Source organism: Chiloscyllium plagiosum, unplaced genomic scaffold, assembly GCF_037043375.1.
Source record: "Chiloscyllium plagiosum isolate Xiang-an unplaced genomic scaffold, Cpla_swu_hap1 HiC_scaffold_22, whole genome shotgun sequence".
NCBI classification, from domain to species: domain Eukaryota; kingdom Metazoa; phylum Chordata; class Chondrichthyes; order Orectolobiformes; family Hemiscylliidae; genus Chiloscyllium; species Chiloscyllium plagiosum.
This window is the reverse complement of record NW_028270160.1, coordinates 29,456,990-29,482,614: the sequence shown is the minus strand read 5'-3', so window position 1 is coordinate 29,482,614 and position 25,625 is coordinate 29,456,990. Positions and strand designations below refer to the sequence as shown.

Below are 25,625 nucleotides of genomic sequence, written 5' to 3'. Positions count from 1 at the left end.
GGCATTTGATGGCATTGGGGTAAGAGAAAGATAGAACAAGACAGCTGTATCTTAATCTCTCTGTGGCTCACCGTGCAGAAATGAACCCCGAGAATCTGGACGGGTTGGACCGAAGGGTCTGTTTCCATGCTGTACATCTTTATTACTCTATGACTCTAAGTGAAAAATCCCTATGGTCTGGGTCCTGGCAAGTTGAATGACAGCTTACGGGGTCGTGAAACATATACCTGGGAGCTAGGTTTTTTAAAAGTTAGATTAAAAAGAAAAGGAGGAATTCCTATTCTGCAGCTTAAAATATAAGTTCCCTACAAAACATGTTTTGTCAACAGTGCATTTAGTCTGGTTGTTGCAGTAAGAGCCTTAAAATGTAAAATGTCACTCTTTCAGCTGTGAACTGAAAGTTCATACTTATTTTTCAAAGTTAACACTGACATTTGAGGTCATGACACTGTATACGTTTTGAAGCACATAATTTGGACTTGCTGGCTGTTTCAGAGCTGGATATTTTTGTTTTCCAGTGCTATCTTCATTAATATATAATTATTTACCAGTTTAATTTATACAATTTTGTCCTGGTCTGACCTACTTATCTTCAGTGTTTTCACTCTCATTAGTCTTTCTGTAAACAAATAGCTTAAGAACTAATAAGTATCAACAAAACTTAGTGCACAGATAGAGTATTGGCTAAGGAAAGACTGATTAGCTTTTGGCAAAGAAGCATATTTAAATCTTGGAGATTTTGAAGGATCATTAACATGGAGAGATGGGCATGAATTTAGAATTTTTGCATCCTTTAAATTTTGATTATTTTATAATGTTGTGGCTTTGTCTCAACGGTTTGTCACAACTCTAAAATTTAAACAGAGTTTTCAGAGCAGGTTCTTGCATTTGGAGTGCCCTATAAACTGTTCAGTTTGCTGTAAAGTATACTGGACTATTACAAATCATCATTCAGACAGGGAACAGTCTGAGGCAGACTTCATAATTATAATAATGTAGAGTAAATAGTGTGTGTCAGATGTATGTGTTCTTCTGAGAGTTCTTCTGAAAGCCCTCCTCACTTGTTTGAGAATGCATTGAATAGTTTGAGTGAGGCTCACATTTTTTACCTCACGTTTTCTTTCTTCATTGCCAAATGACTTTACCAATTCATGTCTCGCAAACACAAGAAGTGCAAGTTAATATCATGGGTGATGCCTAAATTGCTTTCAGAATTACATGTGTACAAACTCTTCAGGAGATCAAACTTGAATGACTTTTACAGCAAGATTTCCACTAGTCAGGTTGCAATTCTGACTAGTGACTTGCCTGAGAGCTACTCTTTGACTTGTTCAATGGCTGACTTCATGTTGTTTTTAAAAACAATAATAGATCTCCAGTTCTATTGGTTCAGGGCAATCCAGGATCTGCAGTTTGGTTTCTGAAGTTTACTATGTGCTCTGCAGGTTAAATATAGTAATGATTTCAGTAATTTTACTAAAGCAACATATGATTAGACTTGCTTAAAGTAAAAGTATTCCAGAGAGGAATTAGACAAGCCTAATCCTGTCGTCCCCTAACATGTCTCACATGGAATTTTCAGTTGATGTCAGAATGTTTCGTGTCTGATTAAGATGAATTGATGGTGTGAGTAGTGACAACCTTTTGCGCTAGCAACCTAGGAAAATGGGTCAACTTTGAAATCAGAGCCATTCAGGAATTAAGTTAGCAAAGCATTACTTCAGTATAAAGCTTCATGGATGATAACCTACAAATATCAGCTGCTTTGAAATTCAGTGTCATTCAAGTAATGTTTTGTCCTTAGCTGAACATCAGAATGATGAATTAAGAACTGATACAGTTGTTGAAACCACTAATTCAACGTAGTCACTTGCTAATAAAACCCATGGTTCGTGACAGTTAATCTTTCCGACCAAATGCTCCAAAATATCTGAGCACTAGTTTTGGAAAGCAATGAAAAATGAGTAAATTGAATCAACAGAAGTCTTTGAAGTGGAATAACTAAAAATGGTCATTGTTTTTAAAATTATTTAAACTGTAGTTTATGTAATTTCGTGTACGAACCACCATCCTTGAGATGAACTAACACAGGTGATTGATGCAGACAAAAAGAGGAATAAACCGTTTTGGATTCCTGAAAAGTTGAAACTTTATTGCTGGAACAGCACAGCAGGTCAGGCAGCATCCGGGGAACAGGAGATTCGACGTTTCGGGCACAGGCCCTTCCTTAATTCAGGCTATCTTGCTTTGGTCAATTTTGTTTTCGGAGTTTAACAAATATGGAAGGGATAAATTTTCAAATCAAGTGTAAAAGGTCATCCCTGTTTGGGTTTTGCGCTCAACCGTGAATTTCTCACTGAAAACATAATTAACACAATCAAAAGAATAGTTGAATTCCTTTTATGGGTTTCTTTCTTTTTAATCCTGAGTTAGTTCAGCATCTCCAGTAATGATGTCCATGTTAGCTCAACAATTCATCAAATTTGGTCTTCATGAGCTAGTGCAAAAATATATCTATATTTACCTGTAAAGTCATTGGGAGATGTAACTATGACAACACTTGTATTTCAAAACCAAAGAAAATATTACATATCAGCATCATTTGAACATCAAGGTGTCAGTGATTGTGCTGAGCATTTCATGAATATTCCATTTATTAATGAGAAGCCTTCAACGCTTTACCAACCAATATTGTTGAAAGAACTAATTGTTATGTTAATGACATTTTACTTTAGGCACCTGGTGAATTTTCAGACTAACCAACCAACCTGAGTGAAGTCTGAAGGCACAGAACCGTGCATCCCATAAATAATAGCAATTTCTCTCTTCCCACACCAACCCCCAAACTGTTGTCACTTTTGTTGAGGTCACAGATCATCTTACCAGGACTTATCAAGAAACCAGTTTTGTTCTCTATGTTGGATATATTTTGACCTAATTGAACTTCATTTTTATGAAATTCTGGATATACCATCTATTTTTGCACGCTTTGAGAATGCTTTGCACTATTTAACTTGATACACAATATTATTTAGCCGCCACTTGAGTGCAGTGCTGCACTGTTGGGGATGTTAACTTATTGCTAAGGTACCAGGATCCCATCAGCTTGCAAGATCTCTTGGTATGTCTGAAAAACAAATTAAAGGAGTTCTTCCTAATTCTTGTCCCAGCAGTACTCCCACCTATCAGGTCATTTAGCTCATTGCTGTTTTCACTGATTGAGTTTCATAAATAAATAAATAATTATCGTCTGTAAAGTACGATAGAATGTGTTGTTGTAGAAGGCAGAGTGCATTCTTTTAATACTATGATACAATGGTTATATTGCCATCATCTGTTCAAATTAAAGTGACTTACGTATTTTCTTTTAATGGATTTTGGAGTCAGATTCTTTTGCTGCATCATCATTTCTTCATTAGTGTGCACTAAATTATAATTGCATTTGAATGTGTCTTGGTTCTGTGCCTTCCGACTTCACTATTTTACCTGCATACCGAACTGGCATATCTCCAGTACTGTCAGGTTTTTCTAATTTCCCTCTATCTAAATAGTTTCCTTGAACATACATGTATGCTTCATGTTTTTGAAGGCACTTGCCAATTAAAATTCCATATATGTACATGTTTCAAAAAGATTGGAGAGTATTATGGCACTTGCGGGAGCTCACTACATTTTACATCATGAGACAAATGCATTCAGATAGAATTTTCACTTTGAATATGATCGTTGATTCCAGCACACTTTGCATCCAAAATTATGCCAGTTTTTTTGCTTAAACCTCTTGTCCCCCTCATTGTGTTCCAGGGTTTCTCCTCAAAGTCTATTTTTATCTCACCAAATGCAACAACTGTCATGCACCAACACAATCTGGGTACTGCCATAAAACATTCTTTTTCATTGCTTTACATATATTTGAGTGATATCTTCATAAAATATCATTCTCATAGTTGCATACTAATCCACTCCTCAAGAGAAACATGAATTTAAATGACTAAAAATAACTTTTTGACAGTATACAAACATTTTCTAACTAGGGTAGAATATAATAAGTAGTTCCTTATATATAAAAAGACAACTTTAGATCGTTGAAAACATACCTGTTGGTGTCCAAGATCCAGCATAATTTTAGAAACCACCTGAAAGGCTTGCATGTGAGCAGTATTAGCAGGCATTCTCAAGTGATTTACTCCTCTTGGAGATATAGCAAGGTTTGTGGATGGAGCCTTGTGGATGGAGCCTGCTTATAGTGTAATTTTTAAAATGAGCACAAAAATATAATGGAAACTCGATGCACTGCATGAAATTTGAGCTTTTCTTTGTGATTTTGGTTTTGTGCCAGTTAGCCTGGTATCAAGGAAATTACACCATAAAGCATAGCATAATCTAATGGAAACTACTATTAGTTATGAACTGGTAAGAGGTCAAAAACATGATTGTAGCTACTGACTCAATTGTAGGTTACAGTCTTTAGTTATACAAACATAAAGCCCTGTCATTACAAGTTTTTATTTTTACAATTAAGTATCATCATTCAACTATATGTTCAATCGGAAAGGGATAGATATGCTAAGTGGAGAAAAGTCTTAGATTGTCATAGAGAGAAGTAGAGCACAGAAATCCAGTAGAAAATTGGTACAAAAAGTTAATGGGATTTTATCTTGAATCATATTTTCCAGAATAAATTTTAGAAATATTTATGTTGCATCTCTATATTTCAAGTCAAGCAAGTAACATTGATTGAATTCCACTAGTTTTGAACCAAAACGTTTGTCAAAATGGCTACATTTTACTGATTCAGAGAGGCCAGTTGGAAATTTGATCTTTTAGTTCTTTCCTTTCCTCTCTCTGTACCTGTCCCTATAATTGCTATCTAAAGAAAACAATGTTGATTTTCCAGGAATACTTATTGAAAACATTTCGGTTATGAAATTATAGAAAACCTTATCTCACTCCTATACTTACAGACTTTGAGAATAATGTGATCTGCAAAATCCCATGTTTCAACCATTGCACTTCTGCTAAAGACATTTTGTTGTGTTTTAAAGATTAGTGCTCTCATAGACCCAGGTGCCAAAAAGTACATCCTCTTCCCTCAACTATCAGGCACAACTCCATTCTGCTCTCTGATGTTTGCTTCTAAACTCTATAGTGATATTTTTAATCCCTGAAAACTGTGGAAAGGGATACTGTTTGAGTTGAGTGAAAAGTTAAAAATTTGAAATGGGAGCCCAATTTGTTCCTTAATTATCACACACAACCAGTTTCTGATCCTTGTCACATTGTTCTTTGTAAGAACCCAATACACTTCCAGTTTAATGGAATTGGAACAAGGTGCCTGTCTAGTGTTGGAACAACCTGTCTAGTGTTATTTTAGCAGATCCAATTTTAACTCATTTGGGCTTTAAGTAGACCAGCAGATAGACCGAAGTGAGATGAAGTTGAAACAATCCGTAAATACATTTACAGGACTCCATGTTGGACTGTATCAGTAGCAATGGTCCAAAAAGTTAGCCTGTAGATATTTCAATCAATCTGTCAGGAGCAGGTGGGACTTGAACCAGGGCTTCCTGGCTCAGACGTAAGATTCTACAAGAGCTCCCAAGTCAATCTGTAAATTAACCCAAGTCTACAATGTGGCTGTGATCCAGCACGCCTGCAATGATTGTGCAATCATTAACAGCCCTCCCCATGATGATCTGTCCCAATCACCTTCCCCAGTTGATATACAATGAGCAATCGCAACTCCCTCATATGCATATGCCAAGATTATATCTTGGGCTAAATTTGCTGTAAAAATAATGGTATCTAAATGGCGTACACACTGTTAATGTTGTGCAGATACTCAGCAGCTTCCAGTGATGATGAGACATTGTGCAGATAATGAACTACATACTTGTGTTCACCAAACTCCCACAAACAGCAGCATGATAATAACTGATTAATCTGTTGATTAAGGAATAAATATTGGCCAAAGCATGGGGAAAGCTCTCATGCTGTTCTTTAAAATAGTGCCATAAGATGTTTTTCTCCACCCAAGGGGGCAGATGACATCTTGATTTAATGTCTCATCCACAAGGTGGCATCTCCAACAATGTAGTGGTCTTGAGGTACTGCAGGAAATGCCTCATTTTAAACAGTACGTGCTCTTGTATATCACTTTCAATGGAAACTACTTATATTGAAACAGATTTTCTTATTTAAACTTATGTAATATCAGAAAATGTGTTTGGAATGCAAATATTTCAGCCCCGATATATGATATAAACATTAAATTCAATGTAAATGAATGTTCTTTGTTCACAAGATGTGTGAGAAACAGAACAAGTTTTCTTTTTCTAATTGTTCTAAAATAACGTTACAAGATACATTTCCAAGATATAATCAGTACATTTTTGCAAAATCAATGTTTATTTACTTAAAAAAATTATTTTAAGCAGTTTTACTCTTTGAATTTTAAATTCTACCAGCTGCTGTGATGAGAGTTACATCAAATCTTAGCCAGGTTCTCTAGGTTACTAGTCCTGTGAGATTGTCATGAAGGCATTTTCCCCTATTTGATCCCCGTCTCAGTGCCTCCCACAGACCCCATGCTCCACCCTTTGTCTCCATCCTTAATATTTTCCCTCCTCACTCCTATTAATTTGTTTCATCCTTTAAAATGTCAAGCTTGCCTGTGTGGAAAATACTTCCTGGTTGAGAACGCTTATCACATTACCAGACAGACTCCTGACCTTGTCTACAGTCCTATTCTGCATGGTGGTGGCATGTTTGATGCCATCTTCCTTGTCAACCTCATTGAGTGAGTAAGAGTGTGAGTGGTGATGGACAACTCCTCATCTGGCACTGTTGCTGTTATAGAACTTGCAAAGGTCAGCACAGATCCAGAAGAATGGTTTCTTGACTTGGAGGAGCCCCAAACCAAAACCCACACAGATAGCGTGTTTCAAGATAGGGGATAAGTGGATGTAAAAGTCAGAATTAAAAGTTCCAGCATATAAATAAATATCCTTTTCGTTAATTTGCCTGGCGAGTAACTGTGCAAGTGGTGACAAAAAAATCTTTTGCACTAATCCTAATTACTTTCTAACGAGGTAAAAATTATTTCAAACAAATAAATGGGTAGTACTGGGTAATGACTACTTAAGAACGAAACAACCCAACTGAAGCTACTTTGGTAAAAAGTGTTTAGCTGGATTGTACTACCCTAGTGTCAGTCTTTTATCCCCACACAAACTCTGGAGTGGGAGTTGAACCTGGAACTGAAATACGGAGACAGGAGTGTAGTGCACAAGTGTTTCCTTTGCAGTTCATCTATGGTTTGAAGTCACTCTGTTGTCCTCATAGCACAATATTGGCTTCGATTAACTGAGCAAAGCATTCAACATCTTAAACAGCTGTGATTAGGCTTGCTGGAAGATGTGCTGTTCCAGCAAACTCTGTAGCTCATTGTTACTAAAGAAATTTATTATTTTTGTATTAACTGGTATTCTAAAAACACCAGCAAAAATGTGAAAATGTTACTGGATGAAAGTGGAAAATTTGACTCCTGGTAAATGAATAACTTTAATAGTACTTTGTGCATTGCATAACACCTCCATTGTAACAAAGCAGCTGAAATATTCCACTCCAACAAGTAATGTTGCACAATGTCTACTTTTATAAACTTTAGAGAAAAAAATATTTTATCAACATATAATTAACTAGGAGATTTTGGAGTAATATTAACTCTAATGGTTTCAGATAATGCAATAAACCACACACGATCTGTCAGTGAGTAATTAAGATTTGACAGTCACAGAGTGAATGATGTGGGCATAATAGTTCGAGCAAAATAACATCCTTGATATCATGTGAAAAAATAACTTGCAGGGCTTCGAATCCACATTTTTTTCTTGAAATAAAAAGAGAGGATGGTATTAATTGCTACAGTCTATTATCATGCTTAGTCCATCATTAGTCATTGAATGAAAAAATAATTTCTATGTAGCCTTTAGCAGAGCAGACGTATTTTCTGCCTTAAGAAATCTTGAAGAGTGGATTTGGATTTTGTTCAATGTTTTTTGTGCTATATTTTATATTTTCATTTCAAGTATTTTAAAAAAAATTTAACCTTGTTTTTGCTATTCAGATAAAATATAATATCATGACTGTCGGTTTTTGCTGTTTTTACTTCATCAAAATTATGGGTAACTTTGGGAGTGTGCACATGTGCAGATTAGCAGAAGATGCTGTAGGTGATACGCTCCTCCAGAGGGTGCTGTTGGGCTCTCCTCCGAATGCATGGTCATAAGTTTGCTACCAAAATGGGTAACCGAGAGAATGGAGAACATTACAGCACAGTAAACAACCCTTTGGCTGACCATGATGCCATTCCAAATTAATCCCATCTGCCTGCACATGGTCTATGGCCCTCTAATCCCTGCCTGTTTAAGTGTCTGTTGAAACAGCTTTTAAACATTGCTATTTTAACTAACTCCCTTGTCAACAGAAGTTTCTGATTTCTTAAGCCTTATCAGTTTAAGAGATCTTGTAGTCCCAAAACTTCTCTTGGAGTTGGGAGTGGGTAGGATAGAGTTGGACTCAGCAAGTCTGTGATCTCCTCAGTTCTCATCTCAATCGTTTCAGAAATCTTTAGATTCTTTAGAGTTTGGAACTCACCCGCTGACCCCTAATACCTCATCCATCATCTACTTTCCATCACGAACAGAAGAGGGGAGCAATATAGAGCAACGTTCCAACTAAATTGCATAGATGTTCAGTTGCTCAGACGTTCCACTCTCACCCATCAATCTCCAGTCCTGAAGGCCGCTGTCACTCATAGATTTCGAAGACTCACGCAGCAGCAGAAAATAATAAAAGAAAATGTAAGTGTGGAGATGGAGGAAAGGCCCTTTAATAATTGGATACAGCTGAATTTTTCTAATTTTCCATAGGCTGTTAATTTGTTGTAGCAAAAAAAGTCAACAAATTTTTATTCAAAAGGCACACCAAACAGCTAATCCTTCAATGGCTTCTTCAAACTGTCAATCAAACTTTGAACTCTGAACTTATCACTAAAATAATACTTTGTGGCTTTTGCAACTAAGCAAATTATTCATAATACCATAAGAATAGCCTTTATAAATGTCCATAAAGATTCCTGTTGGAAAGGTAGAACAGGTAGTTTTTTTTCAACTTGCCACTGGATGGTCTGTCAATCAAAGCTGCCCAGCAGAGCATAGTTTCTTTTTAACTCTCATTGACAACTTAAGCCTGTCTCTTTATCCATATCTAAAGTGCTGCGAATTTTAAAAACTTTAAGGCCATGATATTTAAATACTGTATATATTTCGAGTAAGTCAAATTTTTTTGACTACTATTAAAGGTTAAATTTGTGGGGTCGACTATTACATGGATACTACTTTTATGGGGCTATATTTCATACATGTCAAAATTCATACTGTATCATTAGCAGACGCCCGATTGATCGAGAAACAAATAAAATCACAGTGAATTATGGTGATTCTGAAACCTCAGAGCGAAACGCAATAGCTGGTGGACTGGAAGACCTGGAGTGGAGTGGGACGACCGACAGACTGACTCATAAATGTTGATCTGTTATCTGGGAAGAATGAGGGTCAACCTGTACACGAGATATATGGAAAATTCCAAACTTTTTCACCAAAAATAGGGGGTCAGCTTTTACATGAGATCAACTAATAATTGAGTGTATATACAGTTGACATCTTCCCCCTCCTACCCCAACAAAGTTTACGTCTATTCTGTGCAACGTCTATTAAGTTATTTACAATGAATGAGGTCTGTTTGAATTCAGTACTTAATGCAAACATGATTCACACAGTATTTTGAATGTGGAATTCAAAATGCATACAAATCAACTGTGATATGATTGAACGACTTTAGAATACTGAAGAGGGAAATCAGGAGGACAAAAAGGGGACATAGCTTTGGCAAATAGGGTTAAGGAAAATCTGAAGGAATTTTATAAATACATTAAGGACAAAACGGTAACTAGGGAGAGAATAGGGCCCCTCAAATATCGGCAAGGCAGCCTACTACTGTGGAGCCACAGGAGATGAAGGAGATACGAAACGAGTATTTTGCATCAGTGTTTACTGTGGAGAAGGACATAGAAGATATAGAATGTGGGGAAATAAATGGTGACGTCTTGAAAAATGTCCATGTTACAGAGGAGGTGGTGCTGGATGTCTTGAAAAACATAAAAGTGGATAAATCCCCAACAGCTAATCAGGTGTACCCTAGAACTCTGTGGGAAGCAAGGAAGTGATTGCTGAACACCTTGCTGAGGTATTTGTATCTTTGATAGTCACACGTCAGGTAACAGAAGACTGGAGGGTGGCTAACGTGGTGCCACTATTTAAGAAAGGTAGTAAGGAGAAGTCAGGAAACTATAGACCGGTGAGCCTGACATCAGCAGTGGGCAAGTTGTTGTAGGTAATCCTGAGGGGCAGGATTTACATGTATTTGGAAAGGCTAGGACTGATTCAGGATAGTCAACATGGCTTTGTGCGTAGGAAATCATGTTTCACAAACTTGATTGAGATTTTTGAAGAAGTAACAAAGAGGATTGATGAGGATAGAACAGTAGACATGATCTATATGGACTTCCTTGAAAGTAGAGAGTTGCAGGTAGATAGGATAGTGAAGAAAGTGTTTGGTGTGCTTTCCTTTATTGGTCAGAGCATTGAATATAGGTGTTGGGAGGTCTTGTTGCAGCTGTACAGGACACTGGTCAGGCCACCTTTGGAATATTGTGTGCAATTCTGGTCTCCTTCCATTTGGAAGGATGTTGTGAAACTTGAAAGGGTTCAGAAAAGATTTACAAGGATGTTCCCAGGTTTGGAGGATTTGAGCTAGAGGAAGACACTGAATAGGCTGGAGCTGTTTTCCCTGGAGTGTCGGAGGCTGAGGGGTGACCTTACAGTGATTTATAAAATCATGAGGGGCATGGTTGGAATAAATAGATAAGGTCTTTTCCCTGGGGTGTGGGAGTCCAGAGCTAGAGGTCAGAGTTTTAGGGTGAGAAGGGAAAGATATAAAAGAGACCCAAGGGGCAACATTTTCATGCGGAGGGTGGTATGTGTATGGAATGAGCTGCCAGAGGAAGTGGTGGAGGCTGATATAATTACAGCATTTAAAAGGCATCTGGATGGGTCTATGAATAGGAAGGGTTTAGAAGGATATGGGGCAAATGGGACGAGATTAGGTTGGGATACAGGGGAACCTTGATTATCCAAACCTGATGGACGGGCACTGTTTCGTTCGGATAATCAATTATTTGGTTAATCGAGTAAATGCCTTTCCTCTGGGGCTCGGAGTTATTAAAGTCTGCTCCTCGCTTCGGAGACTAGCAGCAGCACAAGCGAACGAGGTCCCGCCCCTGACTTCGCCAAACCCCTTGCACACCGCGCCCCCCACCCTCCCCCAGACCCATGCAACATCGCCCCCCAGCCCCGACCAACACCACCCCCGCCTCCAACCCCATCCAACAGTGCTCTGGTGAGACCGTATGTGGAGTACTGTGTGCAATTTTGGTCTCCTTACCTAAGAAAAGACATGTTTACCATAAGGGAGTGCACCAAAGGTTCACTAACCTGAGTACCAGAATGGCAGGTTTGTCCACCTGATGTGCCAAACATTTTAATGCTTTTTTACAAACATTGGGTAATTGAATGGAAAAGCCAGATGGACTGTAATTTAAACTATGTAGCAGGATAATCCATTGCATCAGTGTGCTTTAAAGCCAAGATAAATTTTCAAAACATGAAGTCTCTAAACTTAGATAATTTATGCATTTGACATATAAATCTTGTTAATCTTGCTAACGAAATACTGCACTCGTTCTGATTCCCTTTGTCACCAGCTTTAATATTATTTAAAACAACTACACAATAGTTTTGTATCCACAACAAAATCTAATTGAGAAATTTAGCAAGTTTACACTTAACCCTCTGTATATTTGTAAATAATCATTTCAAAGTGATATAACTTGTAGGTGCACAGCAAGAACATTAATGGCATTCAATCATTGTGTGATTGAAAGTACTGCCATAATGAAAATGAATTTTTCTATCAAGGTACTGATCTGAGTCTTCTGTAGAATGTAGACCATTATCCAGTAGTCATATAGACCAGGAATGACTTTTAAATTAATTTGAGTTGTTTGCAAACTGGGCAACAATTAGGAGGCTATAATTAGCTTTATACGAAAAGGATGGATGTTTGTTAAGCTCTGACTAAGATGATATGGTTGCCATAGTCAACATTCTTTGGTAAGACTCTCTTATTTTGTTCCATATAGTTATTATTCATGCATCAGAACATGCTTAGTATCTGGAAGCCCTGCCTTAGGATGAAGACAACCTTTTGAGGAAAGGAAGTAAATGCAAATGGGTAAAAATAAAGTAATTGTGTATTTCCCAGAATATTTATAAAAGATAGCATTTTAAAGGGGACAGTCTTAAAAATATGAAATCAAGAGCCTATCAAGTAACCTACAGTATTTGAGGCATAATATTCTGTAAGTCCACTGACAGTCTCATCTTTTATTCAATGACTTTTGTTCTTACAGTATCTGAAGAGAGTAGTACACAAAAGGCAGGCCAGGTTGATGGTGCAAGCAGTAGATCATAGCAAAATCAACAACAGCCAAGAATTGTTTAGCATTCCTCAGGTACTGGAATTAGCTTGGATGTTTTATAGGCCAGAGAATTATCAGTGATATAACAGTAGAAAATTTATAACAAAGGATGAGGATGTTTGGTCTATCTGTTTTTAACTTTGTTTCTTCGCAGGCGTTGCTGGTGAGACCAGCATTCATTCCACATTTAATTGGTGTTGAGACGCTGCAATCCTAGTCATGTAAGTGCACTTAAAGTGCTGTTCAGAGGTTTCTTTAGGAGTTCCTGTATTTTAATACAACAATGAAGCAACAGACCTCTCATATATCAAAAATGATCTTTCTCTGCACCTTATCTGTCGCTGTAATACAATATTCTGCTTTGTGTTCTATTAGCCTGATGTACTTACATAAGGTATGATTTGTCTAGGTAACACACAAAACAATACTTTTCACAATATCTTGGTACATATTAGAATAATAAATCAAATCAAAGTATGGGGACACAGTTGAAGGAAAGAATGTTGTTAAAATGAAAATAAGGAAAGAGTTAAACAAGGTTTGTAGAGATTTGAATGCAAGATTAGGAGAAATTTTGGCGAAGGGTGTTAAATGAGAACAGGGACAGCACCGTTCTAGATTAATCCTAATTTGCAAAGAGTGGAGAGCTGTAAAAATGACATTAAGCACATTGAATCTCTTTTGGGACTAACATTTTGGTTTCCCTATGGCAGAGGTTGGAGGATGAGAATTGTGGGGGAGAGTCAGTCAGTGGCTTGAAACTACAGAAAGTAGTATTGTTAATGATTTGGATATGAAGGAGGGAGCTTAGCTTGGGGATAAGTTGCATGTCAAGTTGTCTGTGCTTCCTAATTAACTTGAGACAGTAGCCAGGAAGTTGATGTAAGTATTACATGCATATGTTTGTATGCAATTACAGAAGTCCATCATCATCATCATTAGTGGATAATTATTTTTGCTGTGAAACAGTTAGAAATGTCCATTTTCTATCAATATTAAATTAATATTAAAAAGATCATAAAAAAAGTTACAGGGAATGGAGCTTGTGTTGTGTGGCACACAAGTGTGAACTTAGTCTTTTCTGAGAGTGTCCTGCCGGCGTCTTGCATGATGTTGCATTGTATGTTCAGAAGTTAAATAGTAACCTAAGTCTGCAGCTTTGCCACAGATTTGCCTTTGATATGCACCCAAAATATTTCCATTTACATAACAAGGGAATTTATGCTATATTTGGTGTTCCCTAAAAGGACTAGTTTTTAATTTGTCCCCATTCAAATACAACCTTTTCTTACCTTGCTTCACCATACTTCCTGGTAGGGCAATCTGGGGAGAATCGTGTAGATCAAATGTGTGAGATGTAATTGTTTCAGCTAACCAAGACAGGGAATGACAGAATAGTGGAGCACAAATGAGGTAATTGGATTTTTTTTTTCTTTGTGATCAATGGTCAATAAAAACACTAGTATTTTTCATGCTTCATAAGTTATTATTTCTGTGAAGTTTCATCACTTTTTCTTGATTTTCAATTTCAGAGGTCACTTGCCTCCTTAATATGAGTTTGCTTTCTGCACTGCTTTGATAAATGTCCAATGGATAGATGCCATACTTCTGTCTGTAACAGCTTCAGTTTGATCAATCTCAGAGGGTTGAAGTACCTTGGGTTTGGTAATCTGTGAACTTTGATGTGTTGGTCCTGAAACACATTTTATAAGTTAGCGGGTGAATTGAGGAGCATTTCGATGAAATCCTATTCCTATTTAAAAGAAGTAACATTGGAGAAAACAGTTTGTTTTGTACTTTTCTTACATTTAACAGGAAAGGTAGCCAGTTTGTAATTATGGTACAAATGCCCCTTGAGTTTAAGTACATATGTTAATGTACTTACATATGTACTGTGTAGGGTTTGAACTGATTACTGTATTCATTATTTTTCAATAGTGTTATTAAAATTACTATGGAAAACAGTTGCTAAGATTATTGTGCCACATTTCATGTTAGGTAGGATAGCGTTTTTCAAAACTTGTAAGAAGTACACCACTGAGAAGGTTTGTAGCTCTGGTTGAGGTTCTGGATGTAGGTTTGCTCGCTGAGCTGGAAGGTTCATTTTTAAATGTTTCACCACCATACAAGGTAACATCTTCAGTGAGCCTCCGGTTGAAGCACTGCTGATGTTTCCTGCTTTCTGTTTACATGTTTGGGTTTCCTTGGGTCAGTGGTGTCATTTCCTGTTCATACCTTGCAAGAACTGTAACAAACACTACATTGGACAAACAGGCAGAAAACCAGCCACTAGGATACATGAACATCAACTAGCCACAAAACAACATGACCCTCTCTCACTAGTGACCTTACGTACAAATAAGGAAGGACACCACTTCGACTGGGACAACACATCCATCCTAGGACAAGCCAAATAGAGACATGCACGAGAATTCCTAGAAGCATGGCATTACAACCAGAACTCTATCAACAAACACATTGACTTGGACTCCATCTACCACCCCCTGGAAAAGAAAGGACAGGAAATGACATGGCAGGAAATTACATCACTGACCCAAGGAAACCCAAGCATATAAATAGAAAGCAGGAAACAGCAGTGCTTTGTCCGGAGGTTCACTGAAGATGTTACCTAGTACGGTGACGGAATGTCTGAAACTGAACCTTCCAGCTCAGTGAGCAAACCTACATCCAGAAGTACACAACTTTCTGAATAAGCTAATTCCTAATGGTCATGCCCACTCCTGAATATGTGAATGAGTAAATCAGGTTCTGCTTTAGATTCTAACATATGCGCCAGCTATTCCAGGGTTTGTTTCCTTGTTTCTACTGCAGAGCAAAAGAGACTCTTAAAAATGAATGCTGTATAGTTAAGGACAATTTTTGAGCTATTCCTTGTTACTGTAGCCTGTTTGTTTAATGTTCAAAAAGTCCTGCAGCATTTGAGAAAGAGACGATGTTGAAAAAAATGGTAGTTTGGAACAAGTTGGAAAAAAGTAGATTGTCCACAGAAGACTACCAAACAGACCACAAGTACCCACGTAACTCGAAACAGTATTCTAATTTTCTTAAGATGGTCATAGGCACTAGACCCCATGACATTGTAACATTCCAAAAGCATTGATAAATAACAACGCTGAAGACTTCTGGCAATAGAAAGAGCTGTAGCATAAATAAACATTTTAAGTTGAGTAATAATTGCTTTAAGAGTAATTGGGCAGAAAACGTGATTGAAGCACTCAGTGGAGGCAGAGAAGCAAAATCATGGACTCTAATTATGATTCCTGAAACATAGAAGTCTCTCTGGAGCAGGAACTGTTATGCAAGATTTACTTATCAATCAGTATTCAGTAAATGTTATAATTTTGGTTTTATAGAAGAAATTACAGCTGAAGACAAAATCTTTGGGTCTTGCTGTTGCAAAATTTCTGAAGCTCTGCTATCTGATTCAAAATTCAGGATGATCAATTTGCAGTTCCATCAGTTTTTCTTTGTAAGTGAAAAGTGGGTATTATATGAGTGCTACTTCCTTCTTGTTAGACCTCTGAAGATAATGTTTCGACTGATGGCACCAAACCATCTTTGTAACTAACTGGTGATTGTTGAATTCGAGCATTGCAGTTGGAAATTTTTAGTAATTTACTCTAATTTAGTATAAGCTCTTTACATTTTAACTTGCATCTATAAATCTTCTCAACTGTTGCTTGAAAGTATCTGACAAAAAGAAGTGAATCCTTGAAAAATTCAGTTTGCTGCATTAAAGTTCAATCCTCAAAACAGGATACATTATTTTGAAAATGCACCTTGAACGAATAATAAATGTGATTCAAAAATATTAATCCAAGGAAAGTGCACGGAACTGCCTGATTCATAAGTTATGTATACTAAGCACCATTCACATAGAGTTGTCATAAACTATTTTAGCACAATATTTTAGTTTTTCTATTTATCGCTAATGTGCCACTCCATTGTGAAATTCAAAAATATAAATAGGTTCTCTGTTTCTTTAACCATGTTTATTTGTCTCCAGTATTCTCATTTTATTACAGTTCTGTCCTTCATTGTTTTCTTCTATCCCATAATTTACCCTGCATGCTATTCATTCTAATTTATAATCCTGGCAGTCAGACATAACATAATGATAAAGTGCTGATATCTGTTCAAAATGGTTGAAGACAGCTGTCAAATAAATGGAATATATCTACTGGAAAATGCTGTAACAATCTAGCCATTGCAAGAGTTATTTGTGCATTAAAGACATGATTTTTGCTGACTGAAACTTTGTCAACCTTGGATAACTTCCTGTGTCTGGGATTTTGCACATGAAAAGCACGTTATCAATTTGTGCAGCTTTATAGCCTTCTACAGGTTCCTGTAAGATTAATCAGGATTCAGCAAGACAACTGAAAAAATAGGCAGTATATGGTTTTGAACAAAAGTAAAATACTGCTTGGAAAATCTGGAATAAATGCAGAAAATACCTGAATTACTCAGTGTATCAGGTAGCATCTATGGTGAGAAAATAAGTTAGTATTTCAGGTCAATGAACTTGCATCAGAATTGGGAAAAGTTAGCGATATAGCAGATTTTAAACAATGAAGATAAAAGGGAAGAGTTTTATTAGGCTGTAAGGCATAAGAAATTGAATGACGTGGAGATGTAACACACAGGGAATTGTAATTGAGCAAGTACAGAAACAAGAAATATCTAGACAAAATAAGAACAGAAGAAATAGTGTGCCATTCAGCATGATGATAAACGTGGACTTCAACTCCTTAAACTTGCCTGTCCATTCCCCATACCCCTCAATTCCCTGAGTGACTGAACACCTGTCCACCTCAGCCTAAATTATATTCAATGATGTTGCATTCCACAGTCCTTGTGGGTAGAGAATTCCAAGAATTCACAACTTGAGTGAAGAAATTGCTCTTCATCTCAGTCCTAAATGATCAACTTATTATCTTGAAACTGTGCTCCTTTTTCTAGATTCTCCAACCACCATCAATCATGTAAATCCATAGACTTTTGGATGGTTCAATGAGATCACTTGTCATTCTTCTAAACTCTAGCTTATACAGTTTGTGCAGCCTCTCCTCATTGGTGATGTGTAAGAGAGTTTTCTTATCAAGTGATCCTTCACTACAGTGTTTCCATTGCAAAGGTGTTCTTCCTTCAAAATGGAGGCCAAAAAATTGCACACAGTATTCCAGAAATTACTTCTGTCAAAGGGCTGTGAATCTGTGGAATTCACTATCCTCACATGCAGTGAATTTTGGGATATTGAGTAAATTTAAGGAGGAGATAGACACATATTTAATTAGTAAGGGGTTGAAATGTTGTGGACAGCAGGCAGGAAAGTTGAGTTGAGACTGAGATGAGATCAGCTATGATCATATTAAATGGCAGAGCAAGTTCAAAGGGCTGAATTGACTACTGCTCTTAATTCTTATGTGCTTCTTCTTTTTGAAATTCCAAGTGTTTGTTTCTCAATGATGCCAATTTTAAATGTAATAAGTAGTTGTGTAAACAACGTATCTTTTTTAGTTTTCCGCTTTTGTGGACTGAAATGGGAAGGGCTTCTTTTCATGCTGCACTTTATGAAAGGAAGTTAACAACACCTATTGTAAGTGCAGTTTAGACTGTTGTTTGTTCATCTCGTGGGGTAGGTTTACTGCAGATGATTTGAAACCACACGTCTGTGAAAGGGAGATTTGGCGAACAACAAGCAGCTAGTCTAGAGAGTGTTGACCAGTTATCAATGACAAAGGCCTTCTGTCTGTCCACAGTTGTGATTTGCACCAAGGTAGCTGAACAGCTTTTTGGTATGGACAATAGGATATAGGATATAATTCGTGAACTAGTTGGGCTGTGCCTGTCTCTCCTCAAAGGAAGTGGTAAATACATGGAGAAGAGAGAATGATCAACAAAAGCAAGTCCTGACCAGCCAAATGCAGCAGCTCAGCAAACCCTGTGAACTGGGGCCGTTGAACTGCCCTTCCCAGTTCATCCCTCCACCCATAACACCAATGCTGTTTCTGTTCTAAAGGGTTTACTGGACCCAAAACGTTAATTCTGAATTCTTTCCACGAATGTTGCCACACCTGCTGAGATTTCCTAGTGATTTCCAACATCCACAGTTCTTTAAGTGTTTTTTGTCTTACCTGTGTCAGTTTGTATTTGTGTGTAAAAGGGGAGTTTTATTACAGGAATAAGAGCATTAACGAGTAGAGTTATATGCTGACTGTTCATAATAGTGTATCTGTAGCTAAAATTTGTTTATTTGTAATAAATAGTGATTCTTGTACAAAAACCTGGTCTATGTTTTCTGTCAACTTTGGTTTAAAATGTCAAGTGAATTGGGGTATTTTGTGTACTTTGATAAAATCTTTAAGTTTTGTGATGCTTCTGGGATAGCAGGGCTTGATTTTCAGCTCTCTACCCCAGTGTATCATAACAGTGGTGCATACTTGGTAATGTAATTGCAATTAATGATCGCATAAAATTTAATTTTAAGCTTAGAGATATTACAAAAATATAATTTAAAAGATATCAGACTTTCAACTTTGGTCTGTTTAATTTCTCTATCATTGACTTGGTCAAATTGCTGGGATGCCTTATAGTATGATTTATTCTTCCTTTTTTAGGCAGAGAATCCAACCGATGGGCCTCCTTCAGGTTATGGATCATTTCACCAGCAATACTGGTTAGATGGAAAGATTATTGCAGTCGGAGTAATTGACATTCTTCCTCATTGCATCTCCTCTGTGTACCTTTATTACGATCCTGATTATGCATTCTTGTCGTTGGGTGTGTATTCTGCATTCAGGTATAGTGAGCTTTTATTTCGCTTTTTCATATCATTTCATTTGTACACTTGATCTTATTAATTTGTATGACTTCCTCAGGTCAGATATACCTAACATCTCCAGTCCGGAATGCTCGAGACCAAGCTAATCCTGTTCGTTATACATGATATTAGAATGCCTAACTGCGATGCATGAAATCGAAGATTGTAAATTTAAATATTTACTTCTAATATTTAAAACATGATAAAGGTGTAAAAATAAATTGTTTTGCTTATCCAAATACTTTATCATTCAAGTTTCTGCTGCTAAAGTATTGCACTAAATTATTCCCTGGTGTTAAAGAAATGCTTCGATCTGCTCAAACAAAAGGGTTCAGACTCGTGATGATTGCAGATGATAGGTGACTTTTCACTACCTTGATGTCAAGTGGAATAGTTGTAGTGTGCAAGGTAAGGATGGAAAAATATCTTAAATTACAATTGTGAAGCTTTTTTGGCCGGTTTATAGCCCAACAAGAGAGGGGGCTGTTCTGAACTTAATATTTGGAAATGAGTCCAGGCGGGCAGAAGGTATATCAGTAAGGGAACAATTTGGAGATTGTGATCGTAACTCGATTGTGGAAAAAGTTAAGAATGGGCCGTGAATAAAAGTTCTAAACTGGTGAAAGACTTATTTTACTAAGATAAGGTATAATGTGGCTTAAGACAACAGGGGTAGCTACTTGCAGATAAAACAGGATCAGATCAGTGGGAGGTATTAAAGCAGGAAAAATCGAGAGTACAGGGGAAATAAATTCCCGTTAAGGCAAAGGTCTTGGTCCAAGACTGGCGAACCATGGTTGTCAAGGGATATAAAGGTTTGAATTTTAAAAAGTGAAGCTTATTACAGATTTAGAGTGCTCAATGTGGCAGAATCTCTACAGTTTAGTGGAGAGGGAGCTTAAAGTTTGAAATTAGGAAAACAAAGAGATTACATGAGAAAGTATTGGTGGGTAAAATAAAAGACAATCCAAAAGGATTTTAGATATATAGAGTAAGACGATAGTCAGGGTAGACTTAGAGCCCATTAGGGATCATAGAAATAAACTGTGTGTGAACCTGAATGACTTGGGCACAGTCCTCAATGAATGCTTGCATCGTCTTCACAATGGAAAAAGTCATTGCAGGTAAAGACAATATTTTTTGAAATATTAGAAGAAATTTACACAGAGAAGATATGAGCAGGGTTAACAGCCTTAAAAGTGAATAAAACTACAGGCCAGGAAGAGATGTATGCCAGGTGGGGATATAGGGGGAGTCAAGGGAAAAATATATATCAAGACCCTTAGCAGTAATTTTCAAATCCACTAGCCACAGGTGATGTGCCAAAGAACTGCAGGACTAGGATTAATGCAGACAGATCTTTGAAGACTGGTGCTGATATGGCAGACTGAATAGCCTCCTGTGCTGTAAATGTCTGAGTCTGAGATTTCTGGACTGGAGAAATTAGTGTATTTGTTTAGAGGTAAAATGATGGTAATTTGTTTTTTTGGTTAATTTACCAATTGTTTTACATTTAAGATGAACAAGAATACATTATGGTGTCCCTAATATTGTGCACACCCATTTGCTGATATGATAATCTAGTTCATGATGTTTCAAAGTTTTCTAGGTTTGGAAAGTATACTGTTCAGTAGGGAAATTGCAAATGCTACACTATTATTTAAAATGGATGAAACAGATAATGAGTCTATTTAATATCATTTGTGTAAATGTACTGAGACCTATCATCAGAGACAGTGTCTCTGCACTTGGTTGAGAATCAACTGACCAAACAGAGTCTTTGTGAATTTGTGAAGACTAAGTCAAGTCTGACCAATCTAGAAGAATTTTTTTTTATGGTGACCACTTCCATCATGGATGTGGCTATTGGATGTTGTCCATATCTTGCAGGAATAAAGGATTTGTTTTCTGATTTGCGAAATGTGCCAAGTTGTGTTCCTTGGAGATCTGTACTGGGACCACTTTTCATCACATATTAATGACTCTGATATAGAGATAGAAAAATGTAAATCCGAGTTTGCAGATTAAATATTGAGATAGAGATTAAGGTTCAGGTGAAGTAAAGCTATGAGTTTAAATTATGAGCACAGGTTAGAAAAATTTAGGTTTAGTCCCTTACAATCAGAGGTTGAGAGATGATTTTAATCCAGCTGTTTAGAATGATATAGGAATTTGCTGATCGACGCAGACTACTTTCACTATTACTAGAAACTCGAAGAAAGACATTCAAATAGCATGAGAGCTAGACAGTTGAGAGAAATTCACTGCTATTCCTGCCTGTAGCTGTCCTATCAGGAGATCTGTAGTCATATGTGTCACATTCCTCTAATTTGCGCTGTCCTTTCACATTCACTGTAGATTGTCTGTAATCACTCCTCATTTAACAGCTATTATCCAATTATGCCTAGGTTAACCAGTTTCACTTTTGCCTGCCGTCTCCATTTTCACTGGTGTCTTTTCACTTTTCCTTATAAAAGAGAACTCTAGCTTTTCAACTCTAATCAAATACCTGTATATACTGACATTTTACCATCTTGGACTTTATGTATCCATAATCCTGATATCATCCCTTTTTCTATCTGTTATAAGATTGAGTAGTTCACTCAAATGGAGAGAAGCAAAACTTTAGAGCGATTTGAACACAAGAAAGAAGAATTTAAATCAAAGGTGTTGTTGGGCCAGGAACCAACGTCAGTTAATAATCATCCATTGGTTGCAGTTAGAATGCAAGTAATAAAGTATTAAAAGAACTCTAGTTTATGGAGACTGGCCAAGGGAGCATTAAATAGTAAGTTTGGAGGAAACAAAAATGTAAGTGGAAGTTTCAGCAGTGTTTATACTAAGTTGAAGATGAGCAATATCCAGAGGTAGGACTTGAATCCCAACTTTCTAACTCAATGCTACCAACTAAACACAGTGAACGGTCAAAACAAGTTTGTAGTGAGTTTCAGCTAGCTATTATCACCATACAATGGAACATGATGATACGTATTTAGTTTATTTTATTAAGAGCCAGCACATAGATGCAAAATACAGAAAGCAGAGGATCAAGTCTTAGGGTATAGCAATGAGAAGAAAAACTTGCAGTCGATTCTCAGACTATGACTGGCCTCAGTCAACTGCAGTCCTATTTAGATGGGTAATACAGAAGGGTGAGGTGATCAACTTTGTCAAAAATTGCATGTAAGACCATAACAAGCTGTTTGGCCCCTCGAGCCTGTCCCCTATTCAATAGGGTCATGCTTGATCTGATATTCTCACATCACTTTCCTGCCTTTTCCCTGTAACCCTTGATTCCCCTACTGATCAAAGATCTGTCTATCTCAGCTTTAACTATACATAAGGACTCAGCCTCACATCTCTCTATGGCAAGGACTGGCAAAGACACTCCACCCTCTGAGAGAAAAAATTCCTTTTAATCTCTGTCTTGAATCAGGACCTCTTTATTTCAAGACTATGCTGTCTGGTCCTCAACTCTCCCTTGAGAGAAAACATCATCTCAGCATTTGCCCTGTCAAGCCCTTTCAGAATCCTATATGTTTCAATGAGATTACCTCTCAATCTTCTCAACTCCAGTGAGTAGAGTCCCAACCTGTTTCGCTTTAGCTCTTAAGACAATCCCTCTAGACCGGTGATCCTAGTGAACATTCTCTGAACTGCTTCCAATGAAATGATATGTTTCCTTAAGGGAACCAAAACTGCTCGTAGTACTCCAGACTTGGTCTCACCAGCTCAGTTGCAGTAAGAATTCCCTACTCTTATAACTTCCTGGAAATAAGGGCCAATATTCCATTAGCCTTCCTGATTACCTGCTGCACCTGTGTGCATGTGCTGGCTTTTTGCATTGCATGTACAGGTACACCAATCATAGAGAAATAGAGATGTACAGCATGGAAACAGATCCTTCGGTCCAACCCAGCCATGCCGACCAGATATCCCAATCCAATCTAGTCCCACCTGCCAGCACCGGCCCATATCCCTCCAAACCCTTCCTATTCATATACCTACCCAAATGCCTTTTAAATGTTGCAATTGTACCAGCCTCCACCACATCCTCTGGCAGCTCATTCCATACACGTACCACCCTCTGCGTGAAAACGTTGCCCCATAGGTCTCTTTTATATCTTTCCCCTCTCACCCTAAACCTATGCCCTCTAGTTCTGGACTCCCCAACCCCAGGGAAAAGATTTGTCTATTTATCCTATCCATGCCCTTCATAATTTTGTAAACCTCTATAAGGTCACCCCTCAGCCTCCGACACTCCCAGCCAGTTCAGCCTCTCTGTAGCTCAGATCCTCCAACCCTGGCACCATCCTTGTAAATCTTTTCTGAACCCTTTCAAGTTTCACAACATCTTTCCGATAGGAAGGAGACCAGAATTGCACGCAATATTCCAACAGTAGCCTAACCAATAGTCCTTTTGAGTTTCAGCTTTCTGCAGTTTTTATCCATTAAAATAATATTCTGTTGTTTGGTTCTCCCTTCCACAATGAACAACTTCACTTTTTCATACGTTATACTCCATCTGCCAACTTTTTGCCCACTTACTTAACCTATCAAGGAATGTAGATTGAGAAAGAGTTTATAATGCAACATAATCACAGTCACATAGAATGCTGTTTGCCATTTTGATGAAGGTGTTTCGGAATCTTATATAAAAGATTTGAAAAAGAAACTGGCAGAAAGATGGGTGCAGATTTGGGAGGTGATAAAATATTCAAGGAGTTTGGAATAGAAATTAATGTTGAAGATCTGTTGGATATATGCAAAGATGAAGAAGGGGTCACAAGAAGAGGTCAATGATTTTTTTTAAGGAATAGGACAACAGATTTGAAAGGAAAGGAGAATAACTAACCATATTCTAATGTAAGTAGCATGGCAGCCAGGAAGTGAAGTCAGTTAACTCGTAATCTAATGGGAATGATGTCAAGATCAGGGATAGATCTTATGGACAAAATGAGCTTGAAGAGAACCTAAATAGAGATAATATAACCTGAGAAAAATGTTGCACCTTAATTAGCAAGTTTGTCCAAATATTGCAATTCCTTTGCATATGCTTGTTGGATATAATTTTTGCAATTGATTATTATATAGTAGAGAAACAGTTAGTCTTCCGTTCCTTTTTCCACTTAGATATCTAAGTTTCTGTACATTTTCTTTTGTTCACTGATTGCTTCCAGAATGCAGAAAAGTCCAAACTGAAAAATACTGCCAAGAATTCTATTGTTAAAAATGTAGTGCCTTTCGATCTGCACTATTTATTAGCCTTCGATTGCCTCATTAGCCAGGGCTTAGAATATAAAAGCAAGGAAGTTTTGTTACAATTTTATAAAACATTGGTTAGGCCCACAATTTTATAAAACATTGGTCAGGCCACAGATGGAATACTATGTACAGTTCCGGCCACCATACTGTCAGAAGGACGTGATTGCACTGGAGAGGGTGCAGTGGTGAATTGCCTCGGTTGTGAGGAGAGACTGGATAGACTTGGTTTTTCTTGTCACAGAGCAGGGGAGGGGAGTTCTGATTGAGGTTTACAAAACTCTTTCCCATGGCTGATGTATCTAAGAGCAGAGGGCTTAGGTTTAAGGTGAGGAGTAAATGGCTCAGAGGAAATCAGAGAAAAAGATTTTTCACCCATAGAATGATGGATATATGGAACATGCTACCTGAGAGGTTGATGGAAGCAGGTCGTCTCGCAACATTTCAGAGCCTCTGATCAAGGACTTGAAATGCTGGGACATAGTTGGCTGTGGATCAAATGCAGGTAAGTGAGATTAGTGAAGTTTGGTGTTTGTTGGTCAGCATAGCTATGATGAGCTGAAGGGCCTGTTTCTTTGCTGTATGACTTATGAATATTTGTATTTTGAAAATAACACAATGAAATAAGTATTTTGTTTGTTCCAGTTTAGTAAAATGCATAATCTCTGCATGCCAAAACAAATGCAGATTATGAAACTACAAATACTATTTGAGTTTGATATTTTGTTAAGATTAAATATTGCTTTTTGTGGAGAACATAGAATCCTCTTGGAATAGCCTATAAATGTTCTAGTTGCATTTATCTTTTCGCACATAAGGCTGCGAGAAGCTATCTGTTTTTCTCAAAGCCTTCAATAT

General features: G+C 37.3%; 1 protein-coding gene across 15 annotated transcripts in view; it reads left to right on the top strand.

The window, feature by feature from the left end:
• The window catches only part of ate1 (arginyltransferase 1), a 230,894-nt gene that overhangs the window by 109,418 nt on the left and 95,851 nt on the right, over positions 1-25,625 (top strand). For 14 of the 15 annotated variants that reach the window (XM_087998915.1, XM_043712693.2, XM_087998918.1 and 11 more), the window contains one exon: positions 19,303-19,484. The exons of the other annotated variant lie outside the window; for it this stretch is intronic. In XM_087998915.1, the coding sequence (XP_087855041.1) occupies positions 19,303-19,484 (182 nt within the window). The remainder of the gene's footprint in view (positions 1-19,302; positions 19,485-25,625) is intronic. 15 annotated transcript variants of the gene reach the window in all.